The sequence below is a fragment of the Podarcis melisellensis genome (genome assembly GCF_964234715.1).
Source record: "Podarcis melisellensis genome assembly, chromosome: 2".
Classification (NCBI taxonomy): Eukaryota; Metazoa; Chordata; class Lepidosauria; order Squamata; family Lacertidae; genus Podarcis; species Podarcis melisellensis.
In genome coordinates this window covers 80110946-80132478 of record NC_138529.1, presented here as the reverse complement: position 1 = coordinate 80132478, position 21533 = coordinate 80110946, and the positions used below count along the sequence as shown (strand labels likewise).

The following is a 21533-nucleotide window of genomic DNA, read 5'->3' as shown; positions in this document are numbered from 1 at the left end:
GCTGCTGGCTCAGCTGTGCAGCTACCTGTGCAGGGATAGCCTAACTTCTGTTTTCTGTGCTCTAGTAATCTCTAGTTTAGATTACTGCAACATGCAGTGCAACATACAGTGCAACATACATGCCTCTGAAGACAGTTTGGAAACTTCAGCTGGTGCAGAATTCAGCAGCCAAGCTGTTCGCCGGGTCAAGATGGTTTGAGCATATTAAACCCAACCTGGCCTGCCTGCACTGGCTGCCAATCAGTTTCTGAGCCAAATTCAAACCTTAAATATCTAAATACTGTAATACCTCAAGAACTGCCTCGCCCCGTATGAGCCAACCCAGACCCTGCAACAGTAATAGTAATAGTAGTAGTTATGCTAATAATATATTTATATGCCACCCATCTGGCTGGTTTGCCCCAATCACTCTGGGCGGCTTTCAACAAATTACAACACAGTAAGGCATCAAACATTAAAAACTTCCTTGTACAGGGCTGCCTTCAGACGTCTTCTTAAAGTCCGATAGTGGTTTCTTTCCTTGACATCTGATGGGAAGGTGTTTCACAGGGTGGGTGTGATTACTATCATCATCTGAGGCCCTTCTTTGTGTGCTCCCTTCATGGGAGGTAAGAGGATGGCAACATGAGAATGGATCTTTTCCGCAGTAGCTCTCCGCTGTGCAGTGTTCTCCCCAGAGATGCTCACCTGGTGACTTCATGACATATCTTTAGGCACCAGGCAAAAACATTTCTCTTCTCCCAGGCCTTTGGCTAACTAAACCATCTATGGCCTTATACAGTGGTACCCCGCAAGACGAACGCCTCGCGAGACGAAAAACTCGCAAAACGAAAGGTTTTTTCGTTTTCGAGTTGTCTCGCAAGACGAATTTCCCTATGGGCTTGCTTCGCAAAACGAAGCTTGCCCCGGGGACAGCGGGTCTTCTCTTTTGAAGCAAGCGGCTGCGGGGAGATCGCGTCTCTTCGCAGCCGCTTGCTTCAAAAGAGATCCCGGACCTCTTTTGAAGCAAGCGGCTGCGGGAGATCGCGTCTCTTCGCAGCCGCTTGCTTCAAAAGAGATCCCGGACCTCTTTTGAAGCAAGCGGCTGCGGGGAGATCGCGTCTCTCCGCAGCCGCTTGCTTCAAAAGAGATCCCGGACCTCTTTTGAAGCAAGCGGCTGCGGGGAGATCGCGTCTCTCCGCAGCCGCTTGCTTCAAAAGAGATCCCGGACCTCTTTTGAAGCAAGCGGCTGCGGGGAGATCGCGTCTCTCCGCAGCCGCTTGCTTCAAAAGAGATCCCGGACACCTGCCCCAGCCGCTGGGCTTCGTAGCGCTGCTGCGAAGCCGGGCGGGGGGCGGGAACACCTGCCCCAGCCACCCCGCTTCGGAACGCTGCTCCGAAGCGGGGTGGGGGGGCGGGAACACCTGCCCCAGCCACCGGGCTTCGTAGCGCTGCTGCGAAGCCGGGCGGGGGGGCGGGAACACCTGCCCCAGCCGCCGGGCTTCGTAGCGCTGCTGCGAAGCCGGGCGGGGGGGCGGGAACACCTGCCCCAGCCACCCCGCTTCGGAACGCTGCTGCGAAGCCGGGCGGGGGGGCGGGAACACCTGCCCCAGCCACCCCGCTTCGGAACGCTGCTCCGAAGCGGGGTGGGGGGGCGGGAACACCAGCCCCAGCCGCCGGGCTTCGTAGCGCTGCTGCGAAGCCGGGCGGGGGGGCGGGAACACCCGCCCCAGCCGCCGGGCTTCGTAGCGCTGCTGCGAAGCCGGGCGGGGGGGCGGGAACACCCGCCCCAGCCGCCGGGCTTCGTAGCGCTGCTGCGAAGCCGGGCGGGGGGGCGGGAACACCTGCCCCAGCCGCCGGGCTTCGTAGCGCTGCTGCGAAGCCGGGCGGGGGGGCGAGAACACCTGCCCCAGCCACCCCGCTTCGGAACGCTGCTCCGAAGCGGGGGGGGGGGGCGGGAACACCTGCCCCAGCCGCCGGGCTTCGTAGCGCTGCTGCGAAGCCGGGCGGGGGGCGGGAACACCTGCCCCAGCCACCCCGCTTCGGAACGCTGCTCCGAAGCAGGGGGGGGCGGGAACACCTGCCCCAGCCGCCGGGCTTCGTAGCGCTGCTGCGAAGCCCGCGCCCCCCAGCCTTCAGAAGAGGTCCGGGGACAGACTGTCCCCGGACCTGGTCTGAAGGCGGTTTCCCTAGGAACGCATTAATTGATTTTCAATGCATTCCTATGGGAAACCGTGCATCGCAAGACGAAAAAACCGCAAGACGAAGAGACTTGCGGAACGAATTAATTTCGTCTTGCGAGGCACCACTGTAAACTGTGTGTTGGGGGGAGGCATTGTTTTGTTTGTTATTATGTGTTTTTGTTTTTCGAAACTGTAAAACACCCTTTTCGATAAATTAAGGGAATAAAACAAACATACATTAGAAATAAGCTCCCATCAACTCTGGCTCTTGGCCATGCTGGCTGGGGCTCATGGCAACAACATCAGGAAGTTAGCACATTGGGTATGAAATAGCTTGTAGAAAACACTAGTGAACTCCAGTGCTGCTTCAGAAGTACTGTTGTCCATTGATGTTCCTGTTAAGCCAGTTGTATATATTGTTATTCTCAATATATACATTTGCAGCTAACTTCATACACAAGTATGACTAATAAGGGTCCACCTACGTTAATTAAAATTTATAATAAGAAAGGTTTGTGATTTCAGATTTGCCATACTGAAATTTCGGTAAATACTGCCTTGTTAATGCAAATTAAACCCCTTCCAACTTATAATGAAGGATTTACGTGTCTTCAGGGCATTCAGCATCAAGCATTTTAAGGTGAGGAGGCCTGTGATGGTCCAGACATTAGGTCATTAAGTTGCACTTCACTGAACTTACTTCCAAAACAGTCTTTAAGTGAGAATTTTTATAGGAAGTCTAAGTAGCATAAGAAAGCAAAGCCTGTTTACAATATTGATATAGAAAAGGAGCAATAACTTTTACCTGCTACCACTGGAGATTTTCTGTCATCTAGAAGCTGAATGGCAGTACTTGCTGTTACCACATTGCTTTTGTTTGCTGTTTCTACAATAAAAAAGAAGCAGTTATTCAAATTAAGATTCTAACTATGTATTTTTAAACAACTGGTGGTATGTTTTCACAGTAGCAGATTAAAATAAGCTTTGCATGTCATCTGAACTGGAGTTTGCAGTCAAGCTCTATCCTGCTAAACCATAATCTGTAACCAAGAACAAACCTTGGTTAAGGAGGGGAGAGATTAACCATGACCCCACATTCAAATGACATGCTCAACCACACATTTGTTTAGTTGCTAGGCTGTGCTGAGCTCAAAGGACTGGGTTGGGGCTCAATGGCCTTATAAACTGTGTGTTGGGGGGAGGCATTGTGGCTGCCTCCCTGGAAGCCAGTACGTTTGTGTGTTCATGCTAGTTCTTTGTGTGCATAGTGTAATTAGAAACTGTGAAATTACAGCATAATATTAAATTAAATCCTGCAAATCTTAACTGCCTGTAGTTTTAAGTAAGCAGAAATATTGGGTACCAATCTGGATTGATGGGTGCAATTCCTTCCTTCTTTTTATTTACTTTAAGATTTTATACCACACATTTCACATGTTTCTCCAAGTGGTTTTGAGTGTATGAATTAGCTATGAATCGAAGCACAATTAAATGACAAACCTGTGCTGAAAGGGATTGAGTAGACAAAGCTTCCTGGTATCTGTTCTGCAGCTCTTCTGTACCAAAGCGGGAAATGATCAGCATTGAAAATATTCTCCTTGTCTCCAGCTGTCAAGAAGTCTCTTGAAACAGAAGAAAACATAATATGTTTGCTTGTTTTGATTTTTACATCTTAAGCTCCTTAAAAAACAAAAGTTATCTTTCTTTCCTTCCTTCTTTCTTTAGTTCTCCTGAAAGTAACTCTAGAATACAGTGGTGCCCCGCAAGACAAATGCTTCACAAGACGGAAAACCCGCTAGACGAAAGGGTTTTCCGTTTCGGAGGTGCTTCGCAAAACGAATTTCCTATGGGCTTGCTTCGCAAGACGAAAATGTCTTGCGAGTTCCCGCAGGGTTTTTTCCCTCCCCCCTTTTTCCTAAGCCGCTAAGCCGCTTAACAGCTGATCCGCTAAGCCGCTTATCAGCTGACCCGCTAAGCCGCTTATCAGCTGATCCGCTAAGCCGCTTATCAGCTGACCCGCTAAGCCGCTTATCAGCTGATCGGCTAAGCCGCTAAGCCGCTAATGGGCAAGACGAAGAGACTTGCGGAACGGATTCTTTTTGTCTTGCGAGGCACCACTGTAATGTAAGCTACCCGCTCAATACCAGAGTCACTGGTGTCAGGATGGCAGCCCCACATGTGCCTGGTTACAACTGCACTTACAATGGCTTCCCAGGTAGAATGCACCTAAAATAAACCTGCTGCAGTGAATAAGCATGGCTGCTGCTAAGACACAGGAGCTGGAAAACCTGTCTCCTCCTCAGCTTGTAGGTAGCCCCAGTAACTAAGCAATGAACATCTTCCAGGAAGCGTAACAGAAAAGCACATTAGGCCTTACTTTATTGATGTTTCAATATTTGGTTTCAGTATTTGTATTTTTGTTATTTCAGTTTTGATTGTGTAGGTTGCTTTGAGACCCTTTGGTGTAAGAAGCGACAAATAAATACAGTAACAAATAATAATAGTAAAGTAGCATGCAAAAAGGAAATAGAGTTGCTTTCAAAAACATGAGACTTCAATGTGTAATGGGGGTGGTGCGGTTTCTTCTTCTTAGGTATGCTTTAAAGTAAGTCTTGAGATTCTGGGCATTCTCACTTAAAATGTTATTTTGTAGCTAGCAATGTATGATGGATTGGGTGTAAATGGGGATCCATTTTTCTTGGGAGATTCAAAGTGGGGGGGGGGGGAATCAAGGGGATAGATATCCATTGCCTTTTAGGGGTATATGAGCTGTAATAAACCTGCTAAAATCAGATCTGCATTCTTTGTGTGATGAGGCAGGATGAAATCGTTTGAAAACTGAATGAACAATCTGTTATGTACAAGCTTTCCAAATTTATTTTCTTTTTAAATATTTATACACCATCTTCCAAATGAAATCCCAAGGAGGCTAAAAGACTATGCAATAGACAGAACACATTGCAATAAATGAAAATGAAATCATAAATTCAGTAACTGGTACATTTCTCAAGGCTGGGCCGTTTACCTCCCATGCCCCTGCCCAAAGAAACCCAGCTGAGGTGAGCAAGTGCACATTCAAGATTTGCCAAAAACTCAACGAGGTTGTCACCCACCTTATTTCCAGGGAGACATGGCTCCAGAAATTGGGCATTGGAACAGAGAAGGCCTTCCCTGGTTGCTACCTGATGCATTTCTGCAGACTGTAGTGCAACCAAGAGGACCTCATTCTGAAATCATACTGGCTAGTCTGGTCTAAAGAGGTGAAGGTATCTCCTCATATAGCCAGGCTCCAAGTTGTTCAGGGCTTCCTAAATCAACAACTGAAGCTCACACTTTGCCCAGAAGAGTGTTAGTGTCCTTTGTTTTGACACATGGAATCTGAACTAGAATGCAGAGAACTAGTGGGAAAGGGAAAGAAGGGACTATATAAAATTATGTGCATGGTTCTTTACTTCTGGTACTGCTTTCTTACATTGCCATATACTACTTACTGATTAGTTAGCTGTTCCGGTCCCACAAACAAATTGACACGAGAAAGACCCGTCCGAGTTCCAAGGAAGGCAACTTCTACTCCCTTGTCTGAATTTCTGAAGGAGAGCAACACACAAGGAAGAATTACATTTCCAGACAGTAAATGGTATGCAGATATTCTGAGGTCACAAGAAGTGCAAGTACAAACCAGGACTGCAATTTTAATCAGTTTTAATAAATACAATAATCAACTTAAGCTTTAACCGAAATTAAAACATTTCCCCAATTAATCAGTGGGAGTTGGACTGAAAGGATAAACTGTTAAGCAGTCAACACAAATGCACAATCTCCCTAACCTATAGTTGTGTGCAGCTCTGAAGGCAGCTCTGTATAGGGAAGCTTTTTAAAGTTGAATGTTTTACTATGTTTTTATATATGCTGGAACCTGCCCAGAGTGGCTGGAGCAACCAAGTCAGATGGGTGGGGTACAAAACAACAACAACAACAACAACACACCCTACTTTTTGATGGGTGGGAGCACCATTTCTCTCAATTTTTCAAGGTGGGGAATAAGAAATTACCTAGCAGGTTTTTTCAGGGGGTGGTTGTGGGGCTGTAGCACAGCCTCTTCTGTTTTCACCTAAATTTCTAATATATATGTATATATATGGCACTGGACGTGATGGCAGAAGCAACTATGTTGACATTGTGGCCACCATTTTGCATCCTGGACCCAGAATTGTTCTGAGCTCTAGTGGCAGAGAAAAATTTAATTTAATTTAATGGTGACGAATATTCTTGGGAAATTATGTGAGGTGAACTTTTTCTAGGGGTACTGGGGGGGGGATCAGAAATTTCCCCATCTCTGATCTTATGCTCTATGGACAAGGCTGCAACCCTGTGCATTCTTAGGAGTAAGGACTAGCAAAGTCATGCCAGGATATTGTTTTTCATTGTTCCACTTACCCTTCAAAAAGAAAAAAAAACGACACTCCAACATTCTTCATGTGCTTTTAGACAATGCCCAATTGGTGCCTTAAGTGAATCTTCTATATTCCCTTCCTAGTTTTCCTTTTCAAAATTGGTTTTTAATGGCCTCAAATGTGGCTTTAATGCAGTGATTTTATGCAAAACACTCTGAGAGCAAGTCAGCAGGGGCACTGCATGTCAATCTTGGTTTTTTAAAAATTATTATTAAATTAAATGCTGTCCATGCAATTTCATTTTGCCGCTCCAGAACAAATGACGCCATGAGGGTTGTCAGGTGGCTGCCTAGAGATTCCCCCCACGGCCCTTTAATGGGCTGCTGACTTGGAAGACGAGAGAGTCCTCATTTCTCCCATCCATTATGCTGCAGGCTCTGTCGTCAGCCTCCCTCCTCAGCTGATGTACAGCTCACTTGCTCATTACAGCGGGTAGTGGTTGATTGTGGGGGAATGACAGGATTGAGGATAGCTACACAGCTGCCCAATCTTTTGTTTTAGTAATGGGTTTAATGGAAAAGAGAAATAGCTGGGTTTCAGCTTAGCAACTCTACATGCCAGGGCTCCAAGCGAAGTCACATCACAGCCCCAGTTTTAGAAAACGCCAATGGTTGGTAGCAGCACCTGAGAAGAGAGAGTAGTGGCACTCTCAGGATGCCAGCACAGCAAAGCCTGTACCAGGAGGACAGTCTAGATTAGGGGAAGCCAGCGTGGCCATTGGCTTTGGGTTGATAGCTCCTGGATTTCAACAGTACCTGGATCACACCACATTGGAAATCTATGATTTAGGTCATTATTCTGGAAGTAGTATTTTAATAATATATAACACCCATTACTCTAGTACAGAAGATGTATGTAGGCATGTAGAGGTATGAAGACATGTAGAGGTATCTAGAATATAGACATGAATTGAATCTTTCCACTGATACAAATGGAAGAGTCTATAAGGGCAGGTGAATTATTTCTGTGCATCATATATTTAAAACAATGAATGAATTGGTGAAAAATAAATGTATGCAACCGAGTGAAGGCATTATTAAAAGAATCATAAGCAATGCTTTGTTCACTTACTCTGATTTGTTCAGTGCAAGGCTGGTCCAATAAGCTTCTATTGGCGCGCTGACCACTGCATCAAACAGTACTTCCTGTATTAATTCTTTATCACCTATAAAGTTTTAAAAGCATTAATAAGGAGCATGTGTGCAGCCTTGTTACAACAGTAAACTTGGAGTCAGTAGATATTGGCAGGAATGCTACATGTCTATTGTTAGAGACTGTATACTTCACTACGTACTCTGGCCCCAGAAGAAATTGTAGGTACGTATGTGGTGGAAATCTCACCTATTTGAGATGAGACGGGGAGGAGGGAAATCTCACATACCATGGCTAGCATCTTTCTCTTGAACATGAAAATCTAAATTTCCTGGATTCCTTGCACTAATCCTTATACGAGTTCCATATGTCCATACTATATTTCATCCAGGTACTATCATGCTTGGTAGCATCATTCCACAATACTGGTTGCGATCCACCACCACCCATATTCTGTCCCAGTACCAACTATAGAAGACACAATTAAATGAACACATGGAACATTTGCTTTCTGTGGCCAGCAATGGAAAATTCCCAGTTTCATGTGTAAGGTTGTGCTGCAGACAATACTGTCTCACATCCCAACCACAGCTCAATTAAGTTTTTGTTACCAAAGCACATACAGGTATGATCATCAAAATCCATCTTGGTTTTCTCAGTAATACATGCCAATGTATTTCTAGTGAAGCAAGCAAAGGTTTCACCCAGCAGTTTGCTGTACAACATCCAGTACAAATAGAACTTTCTTAAGTAAGGATACTTAGTGTTTGTTTGGAAAACCGTTATAAGGATATGCAATGAAATTCAACTAAGGGGAAACGAGGAAGTCGTTTTACAAAGTAAATAACTGTTATTTTCAATAAGGTTATGATTTATGTTTGTTATGTTTTGTTTGTTTTATGTTTTTGTTTGTCGCTGATATTGTAAAAACTAATAAAATTTTTGCAAAAAATAAAAAGGATACTTAGTGTAGCATTCAAAGAGCTTCTGAATCTTTATTGTGTTATAATCCATTCAGTGGTAGGTCAGTATTATAACCCCAATATCGCAGATGGGGCAACTGAGGCTGGGAGAAAAAAGCTTGCCTAGACCAGCTACTGATTTGATGGTTCAAGCAAGCTCAGGCCCCCACCAATGATGTACACTGCCCATTTCCTGTGTATTGCATTAAAAATGAAGCTGTAAAAGGCAAATACAGTTTGGAGGAATACTTATCAAAATTAATCAACAACTCACAAGGAAGCAATGGCTCTTTCCCCATGAGGTAGTTTTGAATAGCCTTCAGCTGAGTCATTTGGCGGTGCTCAGGATGCAAGTCTGTGTTGCAATATGACCTGAGAACATAGCATGGTTAAAAATAATTTCAACAAATATTTGTAAGCATGATCTCCCATTGTCATTCTGCAGAAGGAGTCAGGCACACCACGCGTGAACAGAAAGGGCAACACAAATCAACAGCATCCTTTATTGAAGACTTACCATTCGTCTGCCAAAGATACATCAGGCTGTTCTAAATCATTCAATCCTGAAATCAGAAAATGTGACAAGGGTCATTTTCTGAAAGCTATCAGAATCAGTTCAGTGTCTGTATACAGTTCAAGACAGTCATTCTTCCTTCTTTGGGGTAGGGAGTGGACTGCTAGGTTATATACCATAACTAATCTAAATTAAGTGTATTTCTATCAGTACTCAAAAATATGCAAGAACCAAGGGAATGCATTTGATTAAACCTTGGGAACTGAATATCATTATATATACAGGACCACATAGGTTAGACAGCTGGAAGACACCTGTACAAACTTCAAGCTGGTCTTCAAGCATGTTAAGACAACAGGCGCTTTTACCCTAGTTGTCCCACAAGCATGATATCCTATGGATTGTAATCAGTGGGTTGTATCCAATGCTGAGTGAGTGGAATTCCATGCATGCGGCAGGACTTCCTTTTCCTCTCCTCTCCTAGTACACTACCCAAATATACTTTTAAGAGTGCACAGGGAACTGGAGGGGACAGGAAAGGAAAAGGAAGTTCCATCACATGCACAGAAGCTGGTTGCACCAGTGAAGCTGCAGTGTTGGGAAATAGCCCAATGTGTTTCTCTATTCCTTTAGTGATCTTGTGATACTGTTACATATGCTCTTTTGTTATTGCTGTCTGTATTTTTTAAAAGTTTTTTTAAAAACAAAACTCATGAAGACGCACAAAAGGCAAGTAGCTGAGGATAGGAATGGAAAAGGACACTGAGATTATGAGTCTCAAGCTCTACAAAGATGACAAAATGGAATTTTTAATACAAACTAAAATGAAGGTGACCAATGTAGGTTTGGGTAATTGTTTATACAGGAACATAGGAAGCTGCCTTATAGAAGACCCTATGCTGTCCACTCTGGCAGGCAGTTTCAGAAAGAGGTCCTTCACATTACCTGCATCCAGATCCTCTTAACTGGAGATGCCAGGGACTGAACCAAGGAAATTCTGCATGCAGAATGTGTGGTTTAGGCTGGAACTATCTATCAAGAGTAACTACAGGGGAATGAAAACTCTATCTCAACCTCAGCTATCATTGTCTGAACAGCAGGACCCAGGTTCTCTCGTATGTTTTGGCTCTAAAACATTCAAGAGTCCCACAACTGTGGTTAGCAGGCATATGGGTATAATTCAAATAGTAAAAGTAGGGGATCTGCTACTCTGATGATGATGCTTTGACCATGAAAAACACAAATTGGCACAGATGGGGTTTGCCCTGCTGGGCAAGCAAGGTGGCTGCATAGCTCTGTGGTCCGATCCACCTAATAGGCCAAACCAATTAAAACCACAAATCTAGCACAAAGATGCCCACAAAGTGAGGGATAAAATGATGCAGCCATGTTGCCGCTTTCTATGTTACAATGAATCATTGTTGTGGGCACTGTCCCCATAAATCTCTCACATATATCTTTCATCCAATTAGATATGTGTGCATGCACACACACACACACGTCCAAAACATGCACCAGGTCACTGGGCAATAAAGCAGAAAAACTGCTTGAGAGACCTCCATGCCTTAAGCCCCATTATCATGCAACAGTTGAACAAATGCCTAGGAAATCTGATTTGCTGTGCAAATGCTACCTTCTTCTATAGTCACGTTTCCTCTGAAGAAATATTTGCCGTGTCCTCTAGAGAGAGCCACACCTAAACTGTGCAGATAAACAAAAAGCAGGCCATGAAATCTGTCCCACACACAAAGTTAGGCAAGTGCAAGAGAAAAATATATACCGTTTCTCCCGGCATTTTTAGTCCGTGCTCTAGAAACAATTCAGTGTTGTTTCCAAAACCTTAGTGGTTGCATTTATTGCTCAACCAGCCACTTCAGTGCCATTTCACTTTTACTGTGCCAGGAGCAATGGACTGTATCTATTTGTGTGTTTAGGGGTGCAGTAACCCGTGCATTCTCTGGCAAGCTCAAATGCAAGCCCCACCAAGGTCAGAGTGGTTATTCCATCTGCTTCATTTTCCAGCCAAGATCTGAACATGCCCATGGGCTCACCGAGAAGGAGGCTCAAAAATGAAAGTCATCTGTGTGCATGGGGGGGGGGGGGATGGACGGACTGCCCTTACTGATAGTTTGGGCGCCAGTAGAGCTGCTGAGTGCAAGGAAATAGAAGAATGTGTTAATGGGGGTCATAATGACCCACTTGGCATAATTCTTTGTTGCATATTTTGGCATGTTCATATTTTATGTGATGGAAATAATACCACATTGGGCTTATCTTCTCCATATAACACGGTCACACATGGAGGACTACTACTATATAATGTATAGAATGGACGAATGGCTGGAAGACATTTCCTCTGTTTTCTAAAGCATTCATGAAACTGCAGTACAGGTGACTTGGAGGCCTGGCAAGAGATCAATAGGATAAAGCCCACATGGTTCCCACTCGGAGATGCAATCTATTCTCTGTGGTCAGGTATCTAATTTGTTTGAGAATCTACAAGCCTTCGGAGAGGAAATTCCAAAGACTCTTTTTTAGTACAACAGAAATGTATTCTATAAAAGTACGTTTCCTTTTCTGCCCTTTAAACCATCTGCACTACTATCTCTTATCAATATAAGACCCACAAAAGAAAGGCAAGGATCTGGAAAACAATGTTCTACAAAATAGCTTTTACACTGCACTTCTGTTTTGCTTATACTGCTCTCTCATAGGTAGATGGGCATCCAGATCCACAGCAGAGTTAAGACAAGGGGCCAACCTGAGGCATGGATGCCACAAATGCCAAGAGCCATTACCAGAATCCGGTAATCTTCAGGCTTCTGTGCCAGTTACTGGTGCAGTGAGCTACCAGAACTATGGTTTACAACAGCTTTCACTAAATTATCATTTTTATTTCCATACCATCCTTCATCAGAGGGTCACAGGGCAGTTTACAATATAAAAGCACAAAATATACAGCACACTACATATTAACAAACAAAAACAATCCTCCCCCATCTAAAAGGCCATAGGTGGTTTAATTAGCTGAAGGCCTGGGAGAAGAAGAATGCTTTTGTCTAGCACCTAAAGATATGTAACGAAGGTGTCAGATGAACGTCCCTGGGGAGAAACATCCACAAGCAAGGAACCATCACAGAAAAGGCCTGCTCTCATGTTGTTGCCCTGTGGACCTCTCGTGGAGGAGGCACATGAAGGGCCACTGATGATGATCACAGGGTCCGGGTCAGTTCATATGGGGAGAGGCCACTCTTGAGGTATTGCAATTTCCATATGTTTTTACTCCAACTCCCATCAGCCCCAGACTGGATGGGATGATGGGATGAGTTGTAGTCCAAAACATCTGGGCAGCAATGCATTTTCAGGCTCTGGACTACCTACCCTGATCGTCTATTGGATCTTCCTGGACAGGAAGGACTCCAGAAGGCTTCCGATTTGGGATGAGACTTTGCCTGAGCTACAACAGGCTTCTTGGCTCTGGTATATTTTGGAGTGTCTCTCAGCTCCCTTGCCACTTGGCTCTCCTCTGTCTGATGCCTATGGCTCAGAGCTGATATGCAGGCAGTAGGGGCTTACTGCACAATTGGGCAGGAAGAAGAAGAACTGGGGGCTCATTGGTGCCACAGCTAGGACTGAGCTCTTGCCTGCTTACTTGAGGCAGCCCAGAGCCTTTTACAGGTGTTACTGGCATGAAGGCCTGTCCCTGGAGCCACACAATCTCTCAACCTCTCATGCAATGAGCTTCTGGAGTGGGGAGTCTTTCGTATTCATAGAAACAATAGAGAACTTTTATCTTCCTGGGTTCTCCATGAGGGGCTCAGAGAACGTTTGGGAATTTGGGGAAGAGATAACACACAGCTCTGGAGTCCTGCTGTACCCTTGTTGCCTCTTCAGTCTAGTTAGCACCAGGTGAGGAGAGGCTGCATACACACAATATTATACTTTGAACAGCTTGTGGCTCAACAAGCCTCCTCAGTTCAGATCTATGGTGCACACAGAGATGCATTTGTTAGTGTAATCCTTTAAATGTTACTATTCCTTTCCCAGAGCTCTGTGCAAGCACTGAAGAGAACGGAGGACTTCCTGAATGGCAGGTCCGGATCACAGCCAGGGAGTTTACCTTTCACAAACTACCCATCCCTGAATGAAACCTAAAAAGGCACATTTGGAAACCTTTTCCCTTGCTCTTTGCAGCATTGTCCAGGAGTATTTTATTGTCAGCCCCTCCTGATGAGATTTTAATGAGCTCGCAAGGCTTGCAACTGCAATGAGCCTGATGAAATGTTCCATTTATTATGGCCAGCCCTACCTGAAAGGAGTCCCCTTGATGTCTGTATAATAGTAGTCATTTGTCATCACCAACACCCGCTTCTAGATTTAGAAAAGGAAAGAGAAACAACAACATGCCTGTTAGGAAAGGTTTGCAGGGTTAAATGCAAAAGCAAACTTAAAATCTGTGACAAGATTAATAACAGCAATATGCACACATACATGCAAATGTTTATATCTGACCCACAATTAATAAACACTGTGGACATCATGTCTCAGGGAAAGTTTTCCACTCCAAACATACACTTTAAACCAATGGTTTGTGGGTTGTTGTTTTTTTTAAAAAAGCAATTGTTTGTTTTACTTCTAGTTGAAAAGTATTTTCTATACGATACCCCTTTGTCCACAGTTTTCTTCACTTCCATAGAGAATTTTCCTGTTTTCTGATTCACCATTGCATTTCGAAGCTGAAAGTAAAATACAGTCATATAGTTAAACGAGGAATGAGGAAAAAATAATCTTCTTTGTAGTTCGCGTATTTGGGCAAAATGAAGATATTTCGCATAGCTGCTGAAGGCGTGTGCACACAGTAACCTTCCACCTTCATGTAATTTAACTACCAAGGATGAGAGGTTTTCAACTCATGTTAATGGATTATAGATTAGAACCTGATAGGATAGATAAAAATGCATATTTGGATCTACAGGGTTCTGCTTAGACAGCTTCAGGCAAAGTCCTCTCAGCAAAAACATTTTCCGGCAGTCTTCTTGGTCATGGGTTAAGTGTGCGGACACAATTAATATGAGGTTTGTTTGTTTTTCATGCAGTAGCCATGTGTGGTGAGCATCAAAATTAAATTTTTTCTCTTCCTGCCATCATTCTGACAAAAAGAAAATCACTTTTCTGAAGCTGCTACTTTCAATTGACGCTTCTGCTTGCAAGTAGAGAAGGATTAGTATGGAAACAAGACACAACCTACTTTTTTTAAAAATACACATTTTAAAATATAATGGCTGCCAGGAACCAGAGTCAGGAGCAGGTCAGCAATAAAACACCCAGTGTCAGTGAAGTTAACTCTTTATTGAAAAGAACCCAAACAGCACAGGCCTAGTGATCACAGCAACGCTTCCCAGTAGGTCTTGCCCCAATGAGCCAGTTGTGAGGACTGAAGGTTCCTGTCTTCCCACTACTCTCTAAGGCTCCTCCCCCAGTTCCTCTCCCAGCAGCCTAAGGCTCTCTCAATGCTCCACCCTCTTCATTTCTCTGCATGCTCTGGGTGATCAGAGCTACTCACAGCAGGAGGGGGAGACTCCCTGGCCTCTTCAGCAGCCTGCCTCTACTTCACCTCTTGACCCCCCCTTTGCTTCTGCCGCTTATTCTGGGCTGCTTTCTGCCACAGCCCCTTCCTGCTCACTAAATCCTGTTACCTCTTCTCCCTCCCTTCTTACTAAACTACATGGGCATGTTCAATGTTGGGGTTTCTGGGTTGGATAGAACACCCAAGAAATTCTGAGAAACCCTAAAAGAGCTCCATCCAAATTTGCAAAAAAATATGCACATGGTGATGGGTACCGTATATATCTCCAACTGGGATCCTTCTACACTGTGATATTACTTGTTTCTCACCAGACTAGATGACCTTTCGGAACCAAGGTCTGCAAAGAAACACTCCACACAGTGAGAAAGAGTCATAAGACCAGAACTGCCTCAAATTTTTAACCAATATGCAGATTTGAGGTGAAGGTTTATGCTCAGGAGAAATATCTGAAGAGTTTCAGAGAAAGCTAAAAGAATTTATATAAAACTGGTGGGACTTCTAAATGGGTTCCACACATTCTTAATTTAAATTTCTTTCTAGAGATTACAGGATGTAGTCCAAAGTTGGAAGCTCCCTGTAAGCGTGGTTCTGTGCCTGACAATGAAGTAATATTTGTGGGATGGTCATGTGAGCATCAGAGTTTTGCATCTGAATTATGGACTGGGAGTTCAACTCATAATTTTAGTGCCAGGACATTTATTTGCCCAGGCGTTTTAATGTTTTTACTTTATAGTCAATTTAAACTGGTTTTATACAGTGTTTCTTCCCTCCTCCCCCTAGCTTTCTATATTTACATTGCTATAAATGATGTCATTTTCTTGTTTTTGGTATATTGTCATTTTGGTATGTTCTGTTTCCCTTGCTTCAACCTCCCTGGTATTTATATAGATGAAGAATGTGCTCAATGCATGTCAGACTCAGAAGGAAGTTCCACTAAGTTCAGTGGGGCTTAAACCTGAGAAAATGGATGCAGGATGGCAGCCTGAATAATATTTTCAATAAATAAAAAAATCATTTCTGCTTTTCTTTTTTTCATTTTACCTTGAACTAGCCTAACAGAGCACACACAATATAGCATTTGAATGTGTACATAATGCATACAGCCCTGGAGAAAGAACATTTCAGAATACCTTAAGACACTGCTGCATTCCAGGATTTGAAACCAGTGAGCTTATTCTGCTACGACTGTACCTATTTATTCTTCTCCAATCCACCTGCATGCATCATGGATGATTGATTGGACAATAGGGACAGGCTTTTTTCATTGTCAATTTGCTATCAATGTCCTCCTGAAGAAGGACTGTACTGTTGGGGTGTGTGTGTGTGTGTGTGTGTGTGTGTGGAATTGTTGCCAAAGCTTGTCAGGGAAAGAGCTGTTTTTGTTTTTGTGAAGAATTTGAGCATGGCTGACAAACTGAAAACTGCAATGTTTGCAGCTCTTTAAATTTAATTCTGGGCCATCTAGATCGGAGCTAACAATCTTACTCTTCAGTCAGCGAGTGTAAAAGAATAATTTTTCGCTGGAGGCATATATAAAATAAAACATATATTTTACTGTAGTTTTTTTGTACATATATATATATATATATATATATATATGCTTTCGTATATATATATACGATATATATAAACACAATGCGTAATAGGCAATTCTGGAAATATTTTCCCTTTTTAACTTTTGTGGTTTTGGACTAGGAGACCTGGTCTTAATTAACAATCTACTTTCTAACGTTTAAAGAACTGTTCCATTTATCTTTAACATGTTTCTCATTTTTCTCCATTTCAGAGCCTGTAGTCTTCCAGCGCCCACTCCCCACACAACCCTCGGGCAAGTCACAGACTTTACAAAAAGGGCCCCCAAAACCCTCGTAGCTTTTAAGATCAAGTATGCATGTGGGAATTAGATTTTTTTTTTTACCCTCTGAATGGAGTTCTTGGCTTTGTAGCTCAGTTTTTCATCTATTCTGTAGACTTTTGTTCTGCTACCTCTCTGGGGTTGAAACTGGTGACCAGCGATATGGATGCGGAACATCTTTCATCCAAAAGCAGGCCAGATACTTCTAAGTAACACAATGTGCACTCCCAAATATAAAGCTTCATTTTCACTACGGGAGACATTTTACACACAAAATAAAACTGTACCTCCTTTAATCTAATTAAAACTGCATGTTTTCTAGTCTTGTTAATGGACACAATGCCACAAAGCAATCTATAGAAAACGGGTAAAGAGGCAGGCAGACATGCTGACAAATGTATCACAATATAAGCTTGCATCCTCTACACCAGCTCTGCCAACTGGCAATGCACTCCCTGACTTGTATACAACCAGGTATTGCAGCTTCAGCTTTTGGGTGGCCCTGAGCAAGGTGTTGTTAATGCCCACCCCCCACCCTGGGCAAAAAAAGGTCACCCAAAACTCACCGCCACTCCTCCCCACCCCAGTGATGTTGGTGCTGGAACCACCAGCAGTTTCTCTGTTCTATGAGTGAGGAAGCCAAATAGGCTTTTTCGTTTGTGGCAGTAGCGCCATAATAGGCTGGAAGCCACACAGCTGCTCAGCTCTGATGGCAGCTTCTACATATCTCTATCAACACTAAGGAAGCCTTTTGGGGTTGGACTGTTGGTGGCTGCAGTATTGCCATGGTCGACAGCAGTCACATTTGAACCAACAGAGGGCCAGAGCAGGGGCATCGACTTGCCCCCCCCACACACACTGAGGGTGCGTGGCCATGTGACATGATGCGTCACGTGATGCCACCTGGAGTGTGCCAGGCGGGGGCAGAACGCACGGAGGGCAATCTCTGTTTGCTCATCCCAGCCACAGTTCAGGAGCTCAGGAGCCAGGCGGAGGCTGGGATGAGTGAATCAAAGATTGTCCACGCTCCTTCCAGCCGTGCAGAGTTTGGGACGAGCATGGGTGATCTTTGCTTCATTCATCCCAGCTGCAGCCCGGCTCCTGGGCTGCTGGGTGGAGGCTGGGGCGCATGGAGGGCACCCAGTGGCGGCTACTTCAATATTGGGGGGGCACTGCCCCCTGCCCAAAAACTATTGGAGGAACTGAAGCCCCTCCATCCTCTATACCTGGCGCCGCTGGGCCAGAGTGGTGGCTGAAGTCACAGTAATGCTGAGATGAGGATGTGGTCCCAAACAAAACACCGGCCAAAAAGCAGATGTCCAAATAACTGGAAGCTGACACTGGACATGTTAGTGTCCGGAGTCAACTCGAGATATTGTGTTGGTACAGTTTTGCTGCCACTGCTATAGCACCAACAGTTGGATGCCATTTTGAATCAAGATAGTGGATTGAAACATCCAGAGTTGCACCAAATAGCTTCTATGCCACACTCTCAAATATTCTATTGACTGGCAGGGAATAAGAAAAATAAATCTCCCCACCCCAGCTCCAGCTCCAACCACGGAGACAACAGGATCTGAGGTGTACTAACAGTTTCCTACTACCCTTGGTCCCTTTCTTGATGAGAGCAGCATTATATCAGCAGGCCCCTGCCTCGACCTCTGCAAACTAGCCTAAGGACAACATGCATATCGCAGTTTCAATTTGAAGGGGGGGTCAGTCTTTTCCCTTCTTTTCCCTTCTTTTCCCTTCTTCTAGAAAGCTTGATAGTGCAGATGCTCTCCAGTGAGTGCTAATGAACAAATTAAACAGAAGTCTCTGAGTCTCTGGTGAGATGTTCAATGGACTTCAGCAATTGCAGAATTTGGGTATTTTGATTTGAATTGCACAAGTAGGGAATTTCACTCGCAAATCTCATTTTGAAATGAATTAAGCCCAAGTTCAGGTTGAAAATGCAGAAAAGAACGTAGGAAACATCACAAAATGTAGTGGAAATGTTTAGGAGCAGAAATCACAAGAGCTGAAGGGAAGAGGTGAAAAGTCCCTGAAAAGATGAGCTGATTTAATCAGCAAAATAAAGGAAGACTGGCACTGTTAAACCCATGAAATGTTTCATTATTTATAAACTGAGTAGGGGTGGGCTGACAGAATCAGACATATATTTTGCAAGGGAGAAGGAAAACATAAACTTGAATTGGAGAAAAAGGATAAGAAATGCCTACATCTGAATGCTGCTAATGCTCCAGAGGCAGACATACGTGATGAATCCCAGATTTCAGAAAGACGTGACACTGTAAATATGGGAACCTTCCGTTGATATATTCAAAACCTCTCCAAAATGAGTGGGTTTTGGAAGGATATAGGGGATGCTAATGTACTGCTGATATTTGAGAAGAGTGCTAGGAAATATCTATGAAAATGCAGACATGCAAGCATGACTTTAGTCGGCGCAGACATTATGGGAAAAGCTCAATAACAGGAACCGAAAGGAGAACACCTGGAAAGTTATGATTTAATTAAGGACAGTCAGCATGGATTTGCACAAAACGAATCATGCCTAACAAATCAGATTTATGGTGGAAGTAACAGAAAGACCAGGCAAAGGTTAAGCCATGGACATAAGGAAAACTTTTGATACAGTACAGCTCAAGGAATTGACATGTAAATAAAGAATGACACAGAAGAGAGATGCAAACTGACTGGACAACAGAGAGACGGACAAGGGAGGAGCATGATCTTGGAACAGAAAGAACTTAACTGAAAAGATTAGCACATACCTAAAAGAAGGTGTTAGATGGACAGCACTAACATGATCCTGCAGTTCTGGATTCTGGGGTTTGGACAGAGACCAAAAATGTGGTTCTTTTTAAAATATGGGTTGGTTTCTGGCATTTTAAACTGCTTCATAAGCAAGAAGGAAACTTCTCCAGAGATATAGAGCAGCCTGGCAAAATTTGGCACAGGATTTGTTCTTGTTGTGTAATCTAACATCTAAATGTTATTTACTCGGCAGGATCCAGAGGTGACTCCTGGCTTTTGAAAGTTTAAAATTCTGCACCTATGGAGATGGTGGGGTTTGGCACCTCCTCCTCATTCATCTTACCAAGCTCTATGGCTGGTAGAGCTTGTAACAGGACTAGTGTCCCTCTGCCAATCCTTATAGCTGTATGTATCATCCATCCTGTGATTATTTATCACCTTTATTTCCCATCTTTCCACTAAGCACATTCGGGTTATTTATTTATTTATTGCAATATTTATACCCTGGCTTTTCACCTTTCAGGCTTCGCAAGGTGGCCAAGTGTGTTTGTTTCGTTTGACCTATACAGCTATGAGAAGCATTAGGCTGAGAGAGTAGGCCTGAGCATGGGTTTGAATACGAGTCTCCCTAGAATTATATATTATGCCAATCCTCTCCACATGACATACAGATTCTGGCTTCCTGAAACCTTGCTGCCCCTTCCTACTGCGGCTGGTATATCAGCTGGGTTTCCACTAGTGGGACACAATAGTTGAATCCCACCCAGGCTCCATATAACACTGGGCTCTCTTCTATTCTCTCCCCGCCCCCCGCCCCCGGTCACTGAGCAGCAGACTAAATGAACCAAATGAACCAAAGCAGTATAGGGATTTATACACACAGCCTCTTATTAAGTGCTTTCCTGGACCACTACCCAATATGGCCTGATCCTGGTGCCTTCCATGGTAACCAACGGAATGCAAGATGTTGTGCAGGGCAAATGGCAATATATCCTTGGTACATCTATACATGGGGATACGTATGTACGAAGCAGAAGGAGAGCGAGAAAGTCAAAACGAGAAGAAAAAATATAAAATTTGAATGGAGAAGGGGGAGAACATTGACCATTATCTTTCGCTTCTCTTTTCTTCTTGCTGCTTAATACTTGAAAGTGGTATATTAGTGAATGCAATTACCTTTCTGACAAGCTCTGACAGAACAAATCACTCACCACATCATCCCTGTCTTCCCACTCCACCTCGGAAAGGTCGACGCTGCTATAGTTGGGCTTCCTTCGCTTTTTTACTTCTTCATACTAGAGTTTAAAAAAGATATGTGTTGGTTTTTTTAAAAAAGACATTGGTCAAAATGATGAGCCATTTCTTTACAACCTCAAGTTCAGCTTTTATGCTAGATAGGTGTTTAGATGCAATGGGTGGTTTCAGCAATGTCTTTGGTTAACCCTGAGGTAAGCACACACAGCTTTACACAAACAAATGTTTTGTTTTAACACAACTCTTTGGGGCTCCAGAATGGATTTCCTTTCATCAGAACGTGCCCTTTTCACAGACTGTAAGCACAGCAATTGTCAGTGTACCCTTGACACCGAGGAATCGGGGACAAATAAACTTGGACACCTAATAAAAGAAAATTGCTTTGTATGAGCACCACAGATACATTAGACTACCAGCTACTACACCATATGGAAAGTATGCAAGTCGTACTCTCAAAGTTTATAAAATACATCCTGAAATAATTCTTGCAGCCATGCAGGAAGTGATATTTCCTAAAGTGTTATCAACAAAACGTTTATATATTTCTCTTTAAACAAGATAAGGCCCTATTCCTAGGAAGTTTGGTGTTAATATCTGCTGATACTGTAGTTTATCAACCCTTTCACGGGGCAGATGGGTGGGAGAACACAAGAGGCACACTAATAGAGACATGCTATTTGTTTTTATCACTAATATGGTAACACTGTAAATCTCACATTTTAAAATAAGCATCGCATGATGACAAATGGCTTTGATACTGGTGTTCCTGTAATGTGGGAAAATCCTGCCCCCTGCTGCACATCACAACTGAGAGACCCCGAAGAAACACCTTGTTATGGGTTAAAGCTAATACCTACAATGAAATGTTGTGAGCTCACCCAAGAAAATAAATC

At 43.6% G+C, this 21533-nt stretch overlaps 1 protein-coding gene across 3 annotated transcripts in view; it reads right to left on the bottom strand.

The window, feature by feature from the left end:
• The window catches only part of CACNA2D3 (calcium voltage-gated channel auxiliary subunit alpha2delta 3), a 514138-nt gene that overhangs the window by 105925 nt on the left and 386680 nt on the right, over positions 1 to 21533 (bottom strand). For all 3 annotated transcript variants that reach the window (XM_081898304.1, XM_081898305.1, XM_081898306.1), the window contains 10 exons: positions 20598 to 20681; positions 13849 to 13920; positions 13494 to 13555; positions 10818 to 10885; positions 9188 to 9233; positions 8945 to 9042; positions 7688 to 7781; positions 5654 to 5749; positions 3663 to 3784; positions 2968 to 3048 (listed from right to left, as the gene is read on the bottom strand). In XM_081898304.1, coding sequence (XP_081754430.1) covers positions 2968 to 3048; positions 3663 to 3784; positions 5654 to 5749; positions 7688 to 7781; positions 8945 to 9042; positions 9188 to 9233; positions 10818 to 10885; positions 13494 to 13555; positions 13849 to 13920; positions 20598 to 20681 — 823 coding nt within the window. The remainder of the gene's footprint in view (positions 1 to 2967; positions 3049 to 3662; positions 3785 to 5653; positions 5750 to 7687; positions 7782 to 8944; positions 9043 to 9187; positions 9234 to 10817; positions 10886 to 13493; positions 13556 to 13848; positions 13921 to 20597; positions 20682 to 21533) is intronic.